General features: G+C 35.1%; 4 protein-coding genes across 4 annotated transcripts; 3 read left to right on the forward strand and 1 right to left on the reverse strand.

The window, feature by feature from the left end:
• Nucleotides 1-4,285: 4,285 nt before the first annotated feature.
• LOC113716423 (thaumatin-like protein) lies at nucleotides 4,286-5,138 on the forward strand. Its single transcript, XM_027240749.2, has one exon. The coding sequence runs from the start codon at nucleotides 4,341-4,343 to the stop codon at nucleotides 5,013-5,015; it is 675 nt and encodes a 224-aa protein (XP_027096550.2). The 5' UTR covers nucleotides 4,286-4,340; the 3' UTR covers nucleotides 5,016-5,138.
• Nucleotides 5,139-8,411: 3,273 nt separating this feature from the next.
• LOC140016895 (thaumatin-like protein) lies at nucleotides 8,412-9,409 on the forward strand. Its single transcript, XM_072071028.1, has one exon. It carries the CDS (start codon nucleotides 8,570-8,572, stop codon nucleotides 9,239-9,241), a length of 672 nt encoding a protein of 223 aa, XP_071927129.1. The 5' UTR covers nucleotides 8,412-8,569; the 3' UTR covers nucleotides 9,242-9,409.
• A 4,302-nt stretch (nucleotides 9,410-13,711) lies between these two features.
• LOC113715515 (thaumatin-like protein) lies at nucleotides 13,712-14,598 on the forward strand. Its single transcript, XM_027239735.2, has one exon. It carries the CDS (start codon nucleotides 13,763-13,765, stop codon nucleotides 14,435-14,437), a length of 675 nt encoding a protein of 224 aa, XP_027095536.1. The 5' UTR covers nucleotides 13,712-13,762; the 3' UTR covers nucleotides 14,438-14,598.
• Nucleotides 14,599-15,669: 1,071 nt separating this feature from the next.
• On the reverse strand, nucleotides 15,670-20,665 carry LOC113715506 (CRAL-TRIO domain-containing protein YKL091C). The gene is made up of 6 exons (XM_027239727.2): nucleotides 20,130-20,665; nucleotides 19,769-20,024; nucleotides 18,376-18,412; nucleotides 17,924-18,041; nucleotides 16,878-16,988; nucleotides 15,670-16,027 (listed from the first exon to the last, which is right to left on the reverse strand). Exons 1-6 carry the CDS (start codon nucleotides 20,199-20,201, stop codon nucleotides 15,890-15,892), a joined length of 732 nt encoding a protein of 243 aa, XP_027095528.1. The 5' UTR covers nucleotides 20,202-20,665; the 3' UTR covers nucleotides 15,670-15,889.
• Nucleotides 20,666-20,834: the final 169 nt, after the last annotated feature.

Here is a 20,834-nt window from a genome sequence, read left to right on the forward strand (position 1 = left end):
CATATTTAGGTTTAACTTACACAGGAGAATTCCTTTTTTTTGGAATTCAGACTATCTCTCCAGTCAAATACTAAGGTGTCATATAAATCAAAATAATTTGTTTTAGTGTATTACATAATGTTACCACGAAATCCAGAGTAAGAGAAGTTTGTCTTACAAACATTGAAGAAATGGGATGTTGGTGTAAATTCAAAACAAAAATGGGGATTTCCATGCTAAGGTAGACCCCAAAACAATTGAAAATGATAATCTCATGAAATAACAAAGATGGTGATATGAAAGTTTACTAAGTAAGATAAAGGTGCAATTAAGGAGCTCAAGTGATGTGGAAACTCGTAGATGCCAAATTGATAATTTGATGCACTCATGCTAAATAGTACTAATTCACTCTTAAAAGCTGGAATTGGAGCCACTGCTAGAAGTTCCATGAAGTTCAGTTCAATTGTTATATTTATTACGTAATATTATTATGCTTTTGGAAAAAGTAATATACATGAACGAAAATACTTGGTATGTAGTGAATACAACATTATAATGTAGTTGTCTACCAAAAATTTAAATACACACAATAAAATAATGCATATCTATTCAAATTATGTATCAGAAAAGAGTTAAATATTGCTCTAAGGATAAAAAATTAAGTGATTATATAATTGTTTTGAACGCTATTTTTAGGAAAATCATTATATAGCATCTTAGTGATAACTGCTTTTGTGATATTAAAAGATGTTAGAAATAATTCCTGAAATTAATCTGGTTAAAAAACGCTCCATTCAAACAGAAAATTCATGTCCTTTTTTTTCTTTTTTGGTCTTTCGTAGAGGTAATCCACAAATTGGACACTTACGAAAAAGCATTGGAACATTGATTGAAAGAACAACGAGGGATGAGAACTGACTGAAATTATGCAGGAGGATTATGGACAGATCCGCATCTTTTGAATCATTCCTAGGATACAAAACAAGACCATCAACATCCCTAAAATTTCTATGTAGAAATTTGTTGAAATATCAACACTTCCATGCAAAATCATAGCAACCAATTCACCTATATAAACCCCCTGGCTGTGGCATCTCCAAACCACAACAGCTACCAGTTGAATTGGAAGGTTTTGAAGCACCATGAATTTCACCTACACTTTGTCACTTTTGGTTTTGTGCCTAGCTTTATACTTAACCTTCACCAATAGCTGCAAATTTCAACATTAACAAAATAAACACATAAAACAATTAAACCTTTACCATGTATTCTCTTTTACTTATTGATCGGTCACATCATGAAATACAAAAGGATTATAGAATTACTTACTTATATAAATATATTCCAGGGTAATGTTATCTATTCCATATGATTGATGAAAAGCGAAAATGACTTGCCTGTCTTTCTTCGTCAGAAGAGTACCTAATAGCCGCACTAGAATTGCCAGCACAAATAAGAAATAAAATGCTGTAAAACCAAAAAGAGCAGTGCAGCCACTGTTGGCTTCTAAATATCAGCATAGTGATTGTTATGGCTACAACAACTAACCACCCGAAAACATGTTTTAACTTTTCCTTAAAGTTGTGACTTAAATGTTCAACATCTTAATGTAAGAGGAAGGATTCAATTCCCAGACCTCTTACTTGCACTCCCTCCCCTTTAAACTATTCAACTCATCTCATCCCCGAGTTGTATGTATATTGACTTGTCTTGTTATATTAATTAATATCTTTTAACGTTGGAAAGGAAATACAAAAAGTTTAAACTATAGTGATGATTGACTAATTTTTGTGAGATCTGAATTGCCATGTGCAATACCTTGAAGGTGTAAATTGACCTACCCACCTTCCATCTTTTACTACTGCTGGGCAATTAAAATAATTTTTCTTTGTTCAATATAATAGTGGAATTGGTAAGAATTAGGAGAGTATTTCTATTTCTAGTCTAAGAAAATTGAACAAATTTGACAAATTTCAGTTTAAAAATATTGACAAATTATCACTGCCCGATACGGGCCCAGTCCATCTAAAACACGCTTGAAGCACAGAGCAGATTGATTTGGTGGTTTCCGGTTGGGCTTCCGGTCCTTGATCCGCGTCTATTAACGAATTCGTATTGTCAATATTGGGCCGTATAATCCACCAGCCCATGGAATTTAATTTAGGAAAATAAATTTCTTTTAAGTTGTGAATTTAATTAGTAGAACGAGAAACAATTCAGAAAATTAGTATAAAGTACAAACCATATAGTACATGTTTTTCTCAATAAAATACCAATTATGACTAGCTTAAGGAATTGATAAATAATTCATCTTTGTTCAGCTTTTCCTTTTGGGTGATTCCCATTAATAAAATCATCTTTGTTCTCTCAAAAAAAAAGAAAAGAAAAGAAAAGAAAGAAAGAAACGAACTCCATCCTTTTAAGTGGTAAATAAAATGAATAAAAAGAAAAATGCAAATAAATATCTTAACACTGCAAAAAAGAAATTGATATTGAAACATACTGATATTTAAGAAGTTTTTATAAATTTTGGCATCACCTACAGATAAAATGATATCTCTGTAATGTGCCTTTTATTAACTATAAAAAAAAAATACGTTACAGAGGTTCCAGTGGCAGAGGTAGAAATACTTTTCAGTTGGGGCACGAATTAACTTTCCCAATTTTTTTCCAATTTACAAGTGGCTAATAATAACAAAAGATTATTTTTTTAAAGGATCAAATCTAATAGACTGATAAACCACCACTGCTTTGTTAATGAAAAATGCAAAGCTATGGGCCAAGGTAAGGTAAATATGCAAGCAAAAGTACGTTGGAACTTGGCATCTAAAGATTTGCAGCTATTTGCTTTCTTCTTTGTTTACGTTTTGATAAATTATACAATAATGACTATGCTATATAATAACTATTTCAAAATCCAGCCAAGGCACAATTTAGAATTTTCAAGAAATCTCAAAACTATTCTAGGTACCTCATTTGGGTCAATAGGGATATGTGCCCCATTGGCCACAACGTAAATCTACCCTTTTTTTTAGTAAAAAAAGTTTGGGTGAATTTGATTTCGATTATCGTCACGGGTCAAAATCTGTTTCCGGAACTATAAGTCGCTTGCAGAAGTTCTTATAAATCACCCAACAACAGAGACCTCACAATGTAAATCCACTTATAGGTTCTTAGTTCGACGATCTGAAGCTTTCCTTTGCCATAATAAAGCATGAACTACATTCAAACTGCATTCCTTACACTGGGCACAAGTAGCAGTAAATGAATTTTGATTGAATATGAATTTAGCATTTTAGGCTTGTAGCAACCAGAAATGCTATTCTGGAAAGTTGCCAAAACTAAAGTTTAAGCACAAAAAACTGCTTGAACACTTCACGAAACTGCCCAAATTGGGCTTTTAATTTTTTTTCTCCAATTACTTGAGTAACCTCTACGAAATCCTGGAATAGAAACTCTTGTTCTACTTGATATCCTGATTGAATTGTCTAAGCTTCTTGAAGCTATTTGCCTAACATTCGCTGGTCTCAGACTTGAGTAGGAAGACAAACAGACGTATGGTCATGATTTGTGCCCATTCGGCTGCACCAAAATCTTGTTGAAACTCTAGACTAAGAGGAAGATTCCAAAGAAAAATATCAAAACAGAAGACTTTAGGAGTTACGAAATTGGCATTTAGTCTCCTTGGGTGTGGAATTTGAAATCATCATCAATACTAACATGTTGATATTGACTACCTCACAACAGAAAGTTATCGCGAAAATAATTAGATGCTAATACCAAACGTTTTAATCTCTAACCATCATTTCTTATGTTAAACATAGGTTTTAGCGTAGCTAATCAATATATGTACAATTGCTAATTTTTTCCACTAATTAAGTCAAAAGATAATTGTTTTGAATGGTGTTTTTGCGAAAATTCCAATAAAATATTTTGTTAATAAACACATTTGATATTTTCAGAGATGTTAGATAGTGATTCCTGAAAACAGTGAGGTTGAAAAAACATTTCAACCAAACAGATAAGTCATGTCTGTTTCTTTTTTCTATCTTAGAGAATTGGACACTAAAGAAAAGAAATTGTAACATTGATATATAGAACAGTCAAGTTCACATCACCAGAAGAATAAACAATGGGGGATGAGATTATGCAGAATATGGACGGATAAGCATCTTTGAATCATTCCTAGAATACAAGAAAGGGCCATCAACATCTCTGAAATTTCTCATGTAGAAAATTTGTTAAGAAGATTAACATGTACACGCAAAATGATAGCAGCCAATCGCCCTATATAAACCCCCTACCTGTGGCATCTTGAAACCACAGCCAGCTACTAATTCACTTAGAAAGTTTGAAACACCATGAAGTCCACCTACACTTTGTCCCTTTTGGCTTTATGCCTAACTTTATACTTAACCTTCACCAATGCCGCAAATTTCAACATTATAAACCAATGTACCTACACAGTTTGGGCAGCTGCTTCCCCAGGCGGTGGCAGGCGGCTCGACCGAGGCCAATCATGGTCCCTAGACGTGGCTCCTGGCACCACCCAAGCTCGCATTTGGGGCCGAACCAATTGCAACTTTGATGCCAATGGCCAAGGCCACTGTCAAACAGGTGACTGCAACGGGCGCCTCGAATGCCAAGGCTATGGAAGTCCACCGAATACGCTAGCTGAGTTCGCTCTAAACCAGCCTAACAACTTAGACTACATCGACATTTCCAACGTTGATGGATTCAACATCCCATTGGAGTTCAGCTCCGTTACTTCTTGCCGTGACATCCGATGTTCAGCGCCTATTGTTGATCAATGCCCAGCTCAGCTAAGAACTCCAGGTGGATGCAACAATCCCTGCACTGTTTTTCACACAAATGAGTATTGTTGCACCAATGGCCCAGGAAGCTGTGCCCCTACCGACTTATCCAGGTTCTTCAAGGACAGGTGCCCTGATGCTTATAGCTATCCTCAAGATGATCGCACAAGCTTGTTTACTTGCCCAAGTGGTACAAATTATAGGGTTGTCTTCTGCCCTTAAATAAAGCTAGATATTTAAGAAAAGTAGATTATGAAGAAATAAACGGATATGAGAACCATCTTGTAATGGTTCACTGAAATTGGAATAAATTTGAGCACATATAGCATTGTGCGGTTTGTCTTCTTTATCAGCTTTTTGGCTCTTTAAACTACTTATGAACTACATCACTGCTTACCAAATTAATCTGTAAGATGGATTTACACATCCCTTGCTCTGACCCCTGATTGCATTTCTTCAATTTCAAAACTGAGTTACCATGTTAATTAGAAAACACAGTGTCCATGGATTTTAGTGGTTTTATTATCCATTACGATTTGTAATAAAAGATCCTGGAGAAAAACAAAATAACAACAACGCAGACAAAAAAAGTTATACGATAAAATTAAAAAAAAAGTAAAAAGTTCTTTTACCCCATCTAACTTAGCCATATAAGAAAAGAAGCTACAAAGTTCAGGAGCAGCCAAGAATACATCCACTTTGCAAACAATTGATCCGTTTCCTTTTCTTCCACCTGTCATACTCCTTTCTGTTTTCCTTTCTCTTTTCTTCAAGTATCATCCATGAATCAGTTCCAGCAATTTGAGGTAACAATAAAATCTAGGCTGTTCGGTGTCGTGGTTCAATGGATCTGATACCACATCTTGGACGGGTACAAGCTTTGCCCGTCCTCCATACTACTCTGGCAAAGTTTCTTCGCCTATGTCCTGGATAAAATCCCCCCTTTCCTCTTCATTAATCATGATCTTAATCTGTGTTTATCATTTAAAAGTAGCTAGTTAATCACGATTTTAGAAAAAAACATGTTTACTCGAAATTTTTGGATTTGGAAATCTAAACGCAATTATATGCTACTTTTTGTACCCATAATCAATGAATAGATATTGAGCGATGCTGTTACATGTTTCTGCAATCAGGCAAAAGAGACAAATATAAGCCACAAATGGCTCAAATTAAGTGAGATCTTAGAATCTTTGAATTCATAGAAACGAACAACGGATCTTCAATAACTGCTCCTCTGGTTGATCACATAAAGAGGCTAACTATCTGCGTTCTGTAATCGATTAAGCAATAGTACGAATGGTTTTTTTCAACTCATTGGGATCATGATGTGACTGGAAAGTTTTATTTCTGTTGAAAATTAAATTAATTAGCTTCATACTCTTGCAGAACAATAATCTTCCAGTGGGAAAACAAGATGGGAAGAAAAGGAAAGAAAAGATCACTTTCTGTCGACTTCTACAATCAATAAAAAGCTCCATTAATTAACCAAAAAAAGAAGAAGAAGAAGATGGATCTTGTATTGGTTCGTTGTCTTTAAGTATTTCTGCACAATATTGTCTTGTTTTGACAAGTGATAGTCGCACATAGAGGGCAGTCTCTTGCAAGCCTTTCAAAGCAAGATGCAAGTAAACACATATGCTCGAACAGAGAACTTAAATTGCATTTGCTTACTTTGACAAGTTTAATGGCTTCATCCTACGTATGGATGGAAGCAGTACTTTAGTTATTATCTGCCTGCTAATTTTAAGAAAGATCTTTTATATGTTTAAATTTGCAGAAATGGTTGCATATCAGAAAGACCTTCTCAAGAGTTGCTCTCTCAAGGAAGTATGAAACCATCCTCCATACACTCACAAAGAACCAGGGTATATGTACAATGTAACACTTGGCCAAGCACTCAGGGTAGCAAGCCAACACAAATAAGAGATTCGAATGTAATATCGTAACGAGAAAGAATTGCACAACTCCAAGGTGAATGAGTAGGACCAGTCATTGTGTCACGGTAAAACAGGAATCTTTCTTGAATTTGAATGTGGAAAGATCTGATCATTGTCCTTTTCCATGGATCCGAATTTTATCTGACCTTAAGTTTAAAGATCTCAGCCGATAACCTTAATGATCCATGGTTTGACATGAATCTATTACAGTAAGTCAGAACAAGAATCTGTCTTGAGGAATTTGCTAACTGAGGGTAGTAGCACTAAAACCATTTTCCAATAGAGGTCCTAGAATTACACTTAAATTAGGGATATGAAGAACCTCACATGTAAAATTTAATGGCAGCAAGGTAATACTTTTTGAACAGCATAGAAGTCTACTCGGAGAAACTCAAATTCAACGGATGTTTCTGCATGCTGATTGAATTTTCTAAGCTTCATGAAGTCATCTGCCTAACTCTTGACTGGGATCAGAATAGAGAACGAAGACAAACAGGTGTATGGTCTTGATTTATGCCCAATCTGCAACTCCAAAATCTTGTTGAAATTCTAGACTATGAGGAATAATATTAAAAAAAACATAGTTACGATATTATCATTAGTCTCTCCAGTTGTGTGATTTTGAAATGATCGTCGCTACCAAAATGTTGAGATTGACTACCGCATAACAGAAAGTTATCGCTAAAATAATTAGAAGCTAATATCAAATGTTTTAATCCCAGATCATCATTTATTATTTTGAACATAGATTTCAATATGGCCAATCAATTTTTGTATAATTGCTAGTTCTTTCCACTAATTAAGTCATAAGATAATTGCTTTGCACAGTGATTTTAGGAGAATTGTAATATAATATTTTGTTAATAAGCGCATTTGTGATATTAAGAAATGTTAGAAAGTGATTCCTGAAAACAGTGTGGTTGAAAAACACTCCACCCAAAAGGATAATTCATGTCTGTTTCTTTTTTATATCTTAGATAGAGGTAATCCACGAATTGGACACTAGAGGAACGACATGTAAGGTTGATCTTTAAAACAGTCAAGATTTACATCACCAGAAGAATAAAAAAAAGGGCAAAATACACTGTGTCCTCCAGTGGTTTAGCATTTTTCACATAACCCGCTTATGATTTCAAAAGTTACATATAACTCTCTTATGGTTTCGATTAAAGTATTAAGGTGAAAAAAATTTGCATTCCACAACGGAGTCAACTAAAATGTCAAAATTATCCCTATGTAAAGTTAAAAATTATTTATTTACTACAGGGGATTCTATATATATTTAAAAATCATAAGGAGATTATATGGTAAAACAATAAATCATAAAGAAGTTATATGCTAAAATATAAAACCATATGGGGCTAGAGTGTCATGCATATTATATTTATAAATTTTTGTCACTTCACCCATTTTAGTTTTAAACAAGAATAACTTAGATATTTTCATGAGTTCGGTTATAAATGATCATTTCTATCGCTTTGACACTTTAATTCAAATTATGAGAGGTTATATATAGTTTTTAAAACTATAGGTGGGTCATGTGAAAATTTGCTAAATCACATGATAATAAAGTGTATTTTGCCAAATAAAAAATGAGGGATGAGAGCTGACTGAAATTATGCAGAAGGATAACGGCTAGATCAGCATCTTTGAATCATTCCTAGCTAGTATACAAGATAACCATCAAAATCTCTGAAATTTCTTATGTAGAAAATTGGTGAAGAAGATTAACGTGTACACGCAAGTTAATAGCAGCCAATCACCCTTTGTAAACCGCCAGCTGTGGCATCTTGAAAACACAATAGCTACTAGTTCACTTTGAAAGTTAGAAACACCATGAAGTTCAACTACACCTTGTCCCTTTTAGTTTCGTGCTTCATTTTATACTTAACCTTCACCAATGCTGCAAATTTCAACATTATAAACCAATGTACCTACACAGTTTGGGCAGCTGCTTCCCCAGGGGGTGGCAGGCGGCTCGACCGAGGCCAATCGTGGTCCCTAGATGTGGCTCCTGGCACCACCAACGCTCGCATTTGGGGCCGAACAAATTGCAACTTTGATGCCAATGGCCAAGGCCAGTGTCAGACAGGTGATTGCAACGGGCGCCTCGAATGCCAAGGCTATGGAAAGCCTCCGAATACGCTAGCTGAATTCGTCCTAAACCAGCCTAACAACTTAGACTACTTCGACATTTCCCTCCTTTATGGATTCAACATCCCATTGGAGTTCAGCTCCGTTACTCCTTGCCATGATATCAGATGTTCAGCGCCTATTGTTGATCAATGCCCAACTCAGCTAAGAACTCCTGGTGGATGCAACAATCCCTGCACTGTTTTCAACACAACTGAGTACTGTTGCACCGGTGGCACTAGCTGTGGCCCGACCTTCTTCTCCACGTTCTGCAAGGTCAGGTGCCCTGATGCTTATTGCGATCCTCGAGATGATCCTACAAGCTTGTTTACTTGCCCAAGTGGTACAAATTATAGGGTCCTTTTCTGCCCTTAAAGAAATCCAGATGTCATAACGTTCTTGTGACAGCTGATATGCTCCAAGAACTTCACTAGAAAAGTAGATCATGAAGAAATAAACGCATATGTGATCCTTCTTGTGATGATCCACAGTAATTGCAACAAATTTGAGCACCTATAGCTTTGTGCGATTTGTCTTCTTTAAGCGAAGAGTACATAATTTAAAGTAATTTTATTTAGTCATTAATCTCTAGTTGCATTTCAAATTAAGTTACCATCTTAATTGGAAAATACAATATCTACATGGATTTGAGTGGTTTTATTATTCATTACCTACCTTCCATTTTTTTTTCCTACTGCTGGAAAAATAAAATAAATTTTCCTTGTTCAATAGTATAATATTGGAATTGATAAGAATTAGAAAAGCATTCCTATTTCTTGTCAAAGAAATTGAGAAATCAAAGCCAGAACTTGGGGGCTTTGATGTCCTTCTAATTCATTCTTTTCCATTCAATCGGTACTAGCTTAATTATCTTTATTAAGTCTGCTGAAAAGGATTGAACCATTTTCAAAATATTTAAAATTCAAGATATGGCAATGGTTATCAGCCTATCACGGCCCAATTAAGAGCCCACCAAAAACACTTGAATCGTGAGGACTAACAGACGACTTGATGTAGGTTGGCAGTTGGGCTCCCACTGCTTTCATGTCTAGAGCTGTCCATTAGTGAATTCCTAGTATTTCCACCGATTCACAGAATTTAATTTTAAAAAAATGAATTTAAATATATCTAAAAAATTAAACATTTTTTAATTCAAATTCCTTGTCCCCTCCCAATTTCATAAGATATGTACATCATTCTACCGAGAAACGATTTCAGAAAATTACAACAAACAATATATTGCAAGTTTTCTCAATTGCATACCAATTGTGACTAGCTTATGAAGTGATAAATAAATCATTTTGTTCATCTTTTCCTTTGGGCTGATTCTCCCATTGACAATCATCTTTGTTCTCTCAAGAAAAATGATGAAAGAAAGGAATGAACTTCACCCTTTCAAATAGTGAATAAATTGAATATAAATAAAAAGATAAATAAATTTCTTAACACTGAAACAAAATGCTAGTTAAGATGTTTCAAAATTTTTGGCATCAGCCAATGATAATGATATCTTCGTAATGTGCCTTTTGTCTTACTATATATATATATATATATATATATATATGTATAAAAAAAAAGGTTATGATATAGGTTATTGATTGGACTCTTTAATCTTTATGAATTACTAGATGTTTTCGAGATATTTTTCAGAAATTATATTGTAACATTATATATAAAAAAATTTCACCTTATATATATATATATATATTAAAAATATCTTTAAATTTAAAATTGTGTTAAGATAGTTTAAAAATTTTTCGATACTTTCCCACACAATCACCACTAGGGGTGCAATCAAGTCAAGCCACTCGCGAGTAATTACTTGCGAGCGGCTTGGTAAAAAGCTTGGCTCGAGATCGAGCTATTCGTTACATTAAACGAGTCGAGTTCGAACTCCAAAAATAAATACTCGAGTGCTCGACAAACTTAATCGAGTTTTTATATTATATTTATATTATATATTTTGAGAAAAAATTTATAAGTTTATTTCAAAACTCGAGTTCGAGTAGATCGGGCCTGATATTTACTCGAGCTCAAACGAGTCGAGCTCGAGTCCAAATTTATTTAGCTCGAGTTCGAACTCGAGTTGCACTGATTCTGATTGAATTCGAGCTCGAGTATGGTGCTTTCGACTCGGCTCAATAGTGCCTCTGATCACCACCTCACCTCCTTCCCATCCACAATTGCACCAATCATACTCCAATTCAGGTTGTACCTTCCCTCATTCGTGTTTTCCTCGTGTCTGCAGCTCAGAGACACCGGCTGGCAAGACCGGAAAAAGCAGCTCTCGATTACTTGAACTAATGAAACAAGGAACACGGTAAAGTTGGTCCAAGTTCATGGTCATCTGGCATGGACTAAAAGATGTTTGATTTGATTTCATTTGACTGAAAGAGGAATCAAAGACTATTGCGTATGAAATACCTACAGATATTTAAATATGATTCTATGAACCGTCCAATTGTTATACACTTCTACATTCATTTAACGTCTGCTGTCCTGTCCAGATAATTATAGATGTATTTCATTATGATAAGGATATTGCAACTTTTTTTATGGCATATAGTTTGTCATGAATTACTAGTAGTAAAAATCCACAAGCAAATAAATTACAATAAGAATAAAATTATAAGCAGAAGAATACTAAAAATATTAATATAAGCATACAATTCGTAATCCTAATAAGAATGGGAAGGAAATAGTGATACGAGAGAACGAAAAAACATAAAAAAGAAAAGAAAAGAAAGCAGTAGAAAAGAAAGAAAGAGAATGAGTAGGGGGGAAGGTTAAGTGCCTATTAAAAAAATTTAGGGGATAAAGTGCAATTAGGGTCAAAGTTTGGGGACAATCCACTTACTTGTTATGAAAGACTGAAACACTATATGAAACATTTATAATGTAGACTTTCTGATCATTATTACTTATAATAACAAAAAATAAACAAAAGGAAGCAGTTAAGGAATAAGTTCGACAAAATAAAAATAATATATAGATAATAATAACAAATAGAAGAAAATAGTTGGTCACATGAAAATGGGAGAAAATTAGGAAAAAACACGAAAAAAAGGACAATAGAAAAAGGAGAAAAAGAAATAAAAGTTAACATTGAAGAGGCACTTTTGTTCTAAAATATAAAGTGGTGGCAAAATATCTATATATTGAGTTCAAGGGTAAAGCGTAACTAGGGACAAAATATCTGTATATTGAGTTTAAACGTAAAGTGTAACTAGGGACAAAGTTTACCGAGTTTTAGTTCATTTACACCTTATCATTATTCTGCCTAAATGTGAAATTTGAAATGATCTTTTTTTTAAAAAAAATTTATCGAGATTTCTCACTTATATTCTCTTCTTTCGAAACACTTATCTCCTCTCCCGAGAAAATTTGAAATGATATGTAATACTCAAATGTTGACAACGACGGCCTCATAACAGATATCGGTAAATATAAGCTAATATTTTTTTTTTCATAAAAACGTTATAAAATATGTCATTCAACCAAACAATCAGAAAGAAAGTACAGCCGAGGAAACGATAGGAGGTGGATATTTCCGCCAATTCTCTGAATCATCAACAAAACTTAGCATGTCTAGCCAACTTATGTGCCACGTTATTACAAGATCTTGGAACTGCCCAAGCTGCAAAGAAAGGCACTACTGATTCTTTGCAAACTGGATATCATTTGCCAAGGACCCCGTTTAGAAAGATCTTCATCCTCCTCATTTAGAAGCCTGATCGTATCCGAAGAGTCACTTTCAAAAATGGATCTTCTCCATCCTTCCTTCCACATGGTTCCATCGATTCCTTAGCTGCCATCATCTCAACTACAGCCAACTGTTTTAATTCCGATCATCATTTTTTTTTTTTTTTTTTTGAACATACACTTCGGTGTGGCTAATAAATATCCATATATTGCTAATTCTTTCCACTAATTAGGTGATAAGATAATTGTTTTGAATGATGTTTGTGGGAAAATTGCAATATAACATTTTATTAATAACCACTTTTTGTGATATTTAGAAAGTAGGAATAATGTGGTTAACAAAAACTTCACCCAAACAGAAAATTCGAGTCATTTTATTTTCGATAAATTACTTATTACCCCCTTATAGTTTTGCATAATATCAAATGGGCCCCTAAGATTTTAAAATAGTCACATAACCCCTGTAATTTTATGTAAAGTGGAAAAAGGACATAATGTATAATCAGTTATGGAGCTTATACCAAATGCACTTTAAAAATGTGCGTGATAAAATTTTAACATCCTCGTAACTCCTTATGATTTGTATAAATATCTACTTTATCCCTGCAATTTTTGCATTTATCCGTACAATCTCTCTATACTTTTATACAAGGTGGTTAAGCCATCGATTGATTTAGCATTTAAGTAAAGGCACTATTAATATTTCAACTAACGACGTTATGTAGGCTATTTTTCATCAAATTTTCACTTTACATAAAATCATAACGTGGATATTTTGAAACGTTAGGGGGATCATGTAGCAATGGATGAAACTAAGGGAGGTTATATATAATTTGCCCTTTTATTTTTTATCTTCGGTAGAGGTAATCCACGAATTGAACACTTGAGGAAAAGCATTGGAACATTGATTGAAAGAAGAGTCAAGTTCAAATGACTAGATAAATAGAACAATGAGGGATGAGACTTTGACCGAAATTATGCGGAAGGATTATGGACACATCCGCATCTTCTTCAATCATTCCTAGGATACAAAGACAAGACCATCAACATCTCGGAAATTTCTGATGCAAAAATTTGTTAGGAGATCAACTTGTACACGCAAAATCGTAGCAACCAATCACCCTATATAAACCCCTAGCTGTGGCATCTTGAAACCGCAGCAGCTACTAGTTCAATTGGAAAGTTAGAAACATCATGAAGTTCACCTACACTTTGTCCCTTTTGGTTTTGTGCCTAACTTCATGCTTAACCTTAACCCATGCTGCAAATGTCAACATCATAAACCAATGTAGCTACCCAGTCTGGGCAGCTGCCTCCCCAGGTGGTGGCAGGCGACTCGACAAAGGCCAATCATGGCCCCTAGATGTGGCTCCTGGCACCGCCAACGCTCGCATTTGGGGCCGAACCAGTTGCAAATTTGATGCCAATGGCCAAGGCCAATGTCAAACAGGTGATTGCAGCGGGCGCCTTGAATGCCAAGGCTATGGAAAGCCTCCGAATACAGTAGCTGAATTCGCCCTAAACCGGCTTAATAACCAAGACGTCATCGACATTAAACTCGTTGAAGGATTCAACATCCCGTTGGGGATCAGCTCCGTTACTTCTTCTTGCCGTGATATCAGATGTTCAGCACCTATTGTTGATCAGTGCCCAACTCAGCTAAGAACTCGAGGTGGATGCAACAATCCCTGCACTGTTTTTAAAACAAATAAGTACTGTTGCGCCAACGGCCCTCAAAACTGTGGCCCGACAAACTTCTCCAAGTTCTTTAAGGACAGGTGCCCTGATGCTTCCAGCTATCCTGGAGATGCTGCAAGTTTTGTTACTTGCCCAAGTGGTACAAATTATAGGGTTGTTTTCTGCCCTTAAATAAATCCAAGGTTCTTGTGACTGCTTGTATGCTCCAAGAACTTCACTAGAAACCTAAATTATGAAGAAATAAATGCACATGTGACCCTTCTTGTGATGGTTCGGTGGAGTTGGAATAAATTCGAGCACATATAGCATTGTGCGATTTGTCTTCTTTATCAGCTTTTTGGCTCTTTAAACTACTTATGAACAAGATCACCACTGCAAAACCAATGAAGTTTTGCTAAATTATTCTGTAAAAAGGATTTACATAATGCTTGATCTGAACCCTTAATTCTCTAGTTGGAGGTTAGATTGTCAAAATACTTTGTCCCTCGCACTTCAAAAGATTGAGTCATGCTTAGGTTTATCTTAAATAGGGAAATTCCTTTATTTTTATTTTTGAATTTACATCGATCTCTCCAATCAAATGCTAAGATGTTACATAAATCAGATAATTTTTTTTAATGTTTATTAAAGAATCATGCTTTATATGAATAAATATTACCACTAAATCAAGAGTAAGAGAAGTTTGTCTTACAAACATTGAAGAAATGGGAGGTTGGTGTACATTCAAAACAAAGATGGGGATTTCTATATTATGGTAAACCATAAAACAATTGAAAATGGTCATCTCATAAAACAACAGAAGATGGTGATATGATTTTTCTTTGGGTAAATTACGCGTAACATCCGTGGAAACATTTCCAAATATCCACATAATCTCCATGTGGTTTCATATAAAGTTAAAATTTGACGAAAAATAGCCTCCATAACATCGTTAATTAAAATGCTAGTATTGCCCTTATTAATGTACTAAATCATGACCATCTTGCGTGAAAATATAAGGAAATTATGTGGATAAACGCAAAAATTATAGAAAAATAAGGTAAATTTTCATGCAAATCATAAGGGGATTAAGTGAATATTATGATCCCATCACACACATTTTTAGAGCACGTTTCATTAATTTCCCTAGTCGTTGGTACTTTCCATCCATTTTCCACCTTATATAAAGCCACAAATGTGGCTATTTTGAAATCTTAGCAGAGTCAGCTGGTGATATGAAGAACTACAGAGGATCATATGTAATTTACCCTTTGCCTTTTTGGGGAAGGGAAAATATAGATGATTGTATTGATGCACAACCCTGTTCCATATTCACTCAAGCTGGAACTAAGCAAATACAGGATTTAAATAACTTATTTAGTCATTAATTAATCTCTAGTTGCATCTCGAATTAAGTTACCGAATTTGGGAACACAATAAAAGACCATAGGAGTGGTTTCATGATTAGTACTATTCGTAATAAAAGATACTACAAATTAAGTCCAGGAGCAGTCAGAATACATCCACTTTGAAAACAATTTATTCCTTTCCCACTGCTTTCCTTTTCCTTTCTCTTTCCTTCAAGTATCATCCATGAATCAGTTGCAGTAATTTGATGTAACACCAAAATCTAGACTGTTTGGTCTAATGGTTCAATGGAGCTAATACCACATCTTGGATGGGTACAAGCTTTGCCCGCCCTCCATACACTTCAGGCAAAGTTTCTTCGCCTATGTCCTGGATAAACTCCCTCCTTTGCGCTTCGTTAGTCACGATCTTAATCTGTGTTCATCATTTAAAATCAGCTATTTAAGTTCGATTTTAGAAAACTAATGTACTTCAAAAAGAAGATCTATACTCGAAAGTTATTGGATTTGGACGCCTAAACACACTTATATGCTACTTTTTGTAACCATCATCGGTGAATTCTCCTGATAACAAGTTTCAATATAAGAGATAGCTATTAAAAGATGTTGTCATATGTTTCTGCAATCAGACAAAAGAGAGAAAAATAAGCCTCAAACAGCTGAGATTAAGAGAGATCCTAGAATCTGTTAACAATGGCAATGCTGATACTATTTGAATTCAGAGAAACGAACGTGCAAATTTCATAAACTGCTCTTGCAGTTGATCACATAAAGAGGCAAGCTGTGTGTAATAGATTAAGAAATAATAAGAATGGCAGTTTGACAACTTATTGGCGCATGATGTGACTGGAAAACTTTTATTTATGTTGAAGATTGAATTAATTAGCTTTATACTCCTGCAGAACAATAATCAACCAGTCCGAAAACAAGAAAAAGGAGGGGGAAAAAAGAAGAGAAAATATCATTATCTGTGGACTTCAAAACTGAATCATCACTAAAAAGATGGATCTTGTATTAGTATTTCTGCGCGTTATTGTCTTGTTTTAACGATTGATAGTTGCGCACATGAGGGTAATCTCTAGCAAGATTTTTAAAGCAAGATTCAAGAAAGTACATATGCTCAAACAGAGAACTTAAATTGCATTTGTTTATTTTTACTAGGTTTGGTGGCTTCATCCTATGTATGGATGCTGGCAGGACTTTAGTTATTATCTGCCTGCTAATTTTAAGATAAATATACAGGAATGTTTGCACATCAAACATACCTTCTCAAGAGTTGCTTTCTCAAGGAAGTATGAAACCATCTTCCATACACTCACGAAGAACCGGGGCATATGTACAATGTAACATCTGGCTAAGCGCTCAGGGTAGTAAGCCTACACATATAAGAGATTTCAATGTAATTTCATAACAAGAAAGAATTGCACAATGCCAAAGTGAATGAGTTGGAGAAGCAAATATGTTACAGTAAATCAGAACAAGAATCTTTCTTGAGGAAATTGAATGTAGACAGATCTGAGGATTGTCCTTTTCCAGGGATTCAAATTACATCTGACCTTAGGTTTAAAGATCTTAGCCAATAACCTAAACGATCCATGGACTGACATGATGCTATTACAGTGAAGCAGAACAATAATCTGTCTTAACAAGCTTGAGTGTAGACAGATCTGATGATTGTCCTTCTCCTTGAATATCAAATTCTATTTGACATTAGGTTTGTAGATCTTAGCCCATGACCTATTCATGGTAGATGATCATTTGGAACCAGGCTTTAACATGTTCTATTCATGATGATAAGACTCACACAGAGATCAATCATTGGTTTGCTAACTGAGATGAGAATAAGGGGAAGGAGTAGCCTTAAAACCATTTGCCAATAATGAGGTCCTTAAAATACACATAAATAAGGAAAATGAAAAATCCCTTCATCTGAATCTTAAATAAGGTTAATTATTGCTAAAAATTGTTAGAAAGCTAGATGGCAAAAGCCGCTGGAGCAGCAAGAAGAACGTTTATTATCTTATACTAGGCGTTAATGAATGTCTTCCTTTATGCCATCAGGATCACTCTGGGTGCCAAACCAATTGTATCCTCTTATGAACTGTAAATGCATATCAACTTCTTGATTCTGTTTCATTTGAGGGCACATATTATATACATACACATATTGATGGGATCCATTACCCATGTCCGCAAAACAGAACAGATGCATACATTCTCTTTAGCTACAGACCAGTCACCATATTTATATGATGCCCCTCCATAAATAATCTAAATGGTTTTCTCATATAAGACAATCCAAGTGGTTTACCTGTAGGAATTGGAAACCAGTGATTAAAGCACGAGCATCTACATTCTTGTATGAGATATCCTTTAAGTCAAGAATACCTACTAGCTTTTCATCACCGATCTCTCTTCCTTTGAAGGAACTGAAATGAAAATTATGAATTCAAATCAGAATACCACAATCCATTATTCCTACAAGACTTTATATTAAAGATAAAATAAAATAACAGATTGCTTTCATTGTTAGTCTTTTGTTTCCAAGGGGAGGGGAGGGGAGGGGAGGGACAGTGGGGATAAAAAGGATCATCATTACCCACTACTGTACCCAAACTCCCCCAATAAAAGGGTAATGGCCTATTTCACAGCAGCCCTGTCTCTGTTGATGACAATAGCTGATCACTAATAACGCTATTGTGAAAGAGTCCTACCGATACCATTAATAATTTAAGGCTAATAATGAACTAATCTAAGTTATACCTTGCAATGGTTTTGTCAAGTATATGAACAATGAATTCTGCAGCAACAGGCAGAAGTTTGAATTAGTTACAGACTTAACATAGCAACTTATGCGAAACAACTTGAAAGGAGATGTTGATAGAAAGAGAACCATATTAAAAATCCACAAAAAAAAGATAGCACTACTTGCTTTCCAAATATAAATCGATACATATGAGCAAGCCTTTCATTTTCATATACGAAAAAAATAAAAGGACAATTATCTAGTGTCCCTTCTAGTCATGGTTTCACAAACAAGTCACTCAAATAGCCCTGGCAAGTTATCTTCATGCTTAATGAATTTGACCAATCTTGTTAGTCCATGGTCCCTTTCTGCACTTTCTTCAATTAGAAGACTGTATTTGCAAGCTCACTTCAACTTTGGAAAACTGAAGTTACACGTAAAAGGAGATTGACCAAATCAAAAGTAAGAAATGACGATCAAGAAAATTCAACCAAAGATTCCCAGTATATCAAATGAAGAAATTAGCAGATTGATCCTCTGAAACGCAATCAAAGCACTCATGATGGACCACTAATATCAGAGGAATTATAATTTTCAATCAACACCAGATGAAAAATCAAACCAATTGGTTGTACCAATCAATTAATTCCTAGAATTATTAATTAAATTTCAGAAGCTTCCTTCAATCTTCTTCCTTTTTTTTTTTTTCTTTTTTTAAGTTTATATATTGTCCAAAAGTTGACTAGCAAGTAGCAGCCCACAAGCCCCCCCAACGCTGTCCATTTATGATCTGTCCCTCAACTAAGCTCCCAACAGAATCAACCACAGATTAGTAGGTCATTTCTTGCTCTCAATAGTAAGATCATTGACCTTTAAAGAAATATCTTATTCAAGTTCCTTCTGGCACAGAATACCTTCCTAATAAAATAATAATACATAATCAAAGCTTGATCTTCAGTATCATAAGAAATTTGATTGCGACCATTACAAGATATTCCAAAAGACTCAAGGATATAATTAAAACAGGCAGAAACTTTTAAATTAGGATTGCCAACTAACTTTTAAATTAGTATGGTCAAGTTTTAATATCGACTTGGGCCCTAATTGACAAGTATTAAACTTGAAATTTAAAGCATATTCAGTAGATCGTCCCGCTCAACTCCATGAAAGTTCGGCTGGAATATTGTCCAAGAGGTTAATTTGAAAAACTCAAAACACAATTTTAAGCTCGTTAAAATAGTTAATTGTCAAAAATTCATGGAATGCACCATGAACAGGACTAAAACAAGGTATGAAGGCATCTTTATAGCACTCAAGCACGAACCTAGTTGGAAATAATCCACATAAATAGCAGGATGATAGAAAGTCATACACGAAGAACGAAAGTTAAAACAAGAAATGGATAATTACTCTTGAATTGAGGCTGATCCTTGGATGGAAAATGCTTGCTGCCTTTTACAACCATAATTGGGAACCCCTTTTTAGACAAGCCCTGTAAGTAAATTTTCTTAGCTCCAAGTTCATCTTGAATTTCAGAATCAGGTATAAATCCTGACGGGACCAGTGCATCCCTCCATTTCTGCCACTGCACAAACATTTTTGCAGCTTTATCTGTATCCATTGATCTTGCAATCAAGAACCTCATCAGTGTGGGGTCCCCATAATTCTGGAGCCAATAAAGATGCATAAAATCAAACACCTGAACTTCACCATGCAGAAATCTTGCACAGAAGGGATAGAGCCCAAAAGGGCAACTGAGAAAATTTATTACCTCAGCAAAACCACCAAGCTTTTCAACAGATTTCCTCATCTGGGATAGTGCCAGCTCCTGACTTTTCTCCATTTTCTGGCTTTTTGTGTCCAGCAAGTGGTGCTCTTGCTCTGCTTTTTTTCTGGCTTTTTGTGTCCCACAAGTGGTGAATGAATTGAAAAGAGTGTAGCTCTGATTTTCAAAGCTTACCTAAATACAGGCAGAGTTAATTAAGAGAGATAGAATGTGAACTGGGAAGTTGACCTTAAGGGCATTAATTGCTGGTAACTGAATAATTCCTTTTCCTACAGAACAAGGGACTGAGGGATCTCAAGGCTTGATATTTGCCGTTAACTGAATAAGCATCCAACGGAACAGGTTAGAGATGACAAGCCTGGCTTGATATTTGCTGTTAACTGAATAAGTCATCCAAAAGAACAAGGAAGTGAGGGACGACAAGTCTTGAGCAGCGTCAATTGCACAAGGCGACCGGAAAGTAGGCGAGATGAAATGTAGCGTAGCGATTCAATGTGCTGACTATTGCCAATTGCACGAGGGATGACAAATCTGGACTCGGGGCACGGACAGTTGCAGGTGCAACCGTCCCTGTCAATTGTAATTATTATCAATTGGCTGTAACTTTTTTTGTACATCGTGTAATTTTTTTTTTACAGGATGTATTTTCACAACAGATAGTGGTGGGCTGGTCCCACACTTGACGCGGAA

The sequence above is a fragment of the Coffea arabica genome, chromosome 11c (assembly GCF_036785885.1).
Source record: "Coffea arabica cultivar ET-39 chromosome 11c, Coffea Arabica ET-39 HiFi, whole genome shotgun sequence".
NCBI classification, from domain to species: domain Eukaryota; kingdom Viridiplantae; phylum Streptophyta; class Magnoliopsida; order Gentianales; family Rubiaceae; genus Coffea; species Coffea arabica.

What these genes read in the sequence shown, in the direction of transcription:
- LOC113716423 (XM_027240749.2), top strand. Translation starts at nt 4,341, where the DNA reads ATGAAGTCCACCTACACTTTGTCCCTTTTGGCTTTATGCCTAACTTTA.
- LOC113715515 (XM_027239735.2), top strand. Translation starts at nt 13,763, where the DNA reads ATGAAGTTCACCTACACTTTGTCCCTTTTGGTTTTGTGCCTAACTTCA.
- LOC140016895 (XM_072071028.1), top strand. Translation starts at nt 8,570, where the DNA reads ATGAAGTTCAACTACACCTTGTCCCTTTTAGTTTCGTGCTTCATTTTA.
- LOC113715506 (XM_027239727.2), bottom strand. Translation starts at nt 20,201, where the DNA reads ATGGAGAAAAGTCAGGAGCTGGCACTATCCCAGATGAGGAAATCTGTT. An exon ending in AGCTTGGTGGTTTTGCTGAG is followed by an intron (nt 20,025 to 20,129) that starts GTAATAAATTTT and finishes TATTGGCTCCAG; the next exon opens with AATTATGGGGACCCCACACT. An exon ending in CTTGACAAAACCATTGCAAG is followed by an intron (nt 18,042 to 18,375) that starts GTATAACTTAGA and finishes TTTTCATTTCAG; the next exon opens with TTCCTTCAAAGGAAGAGAGA.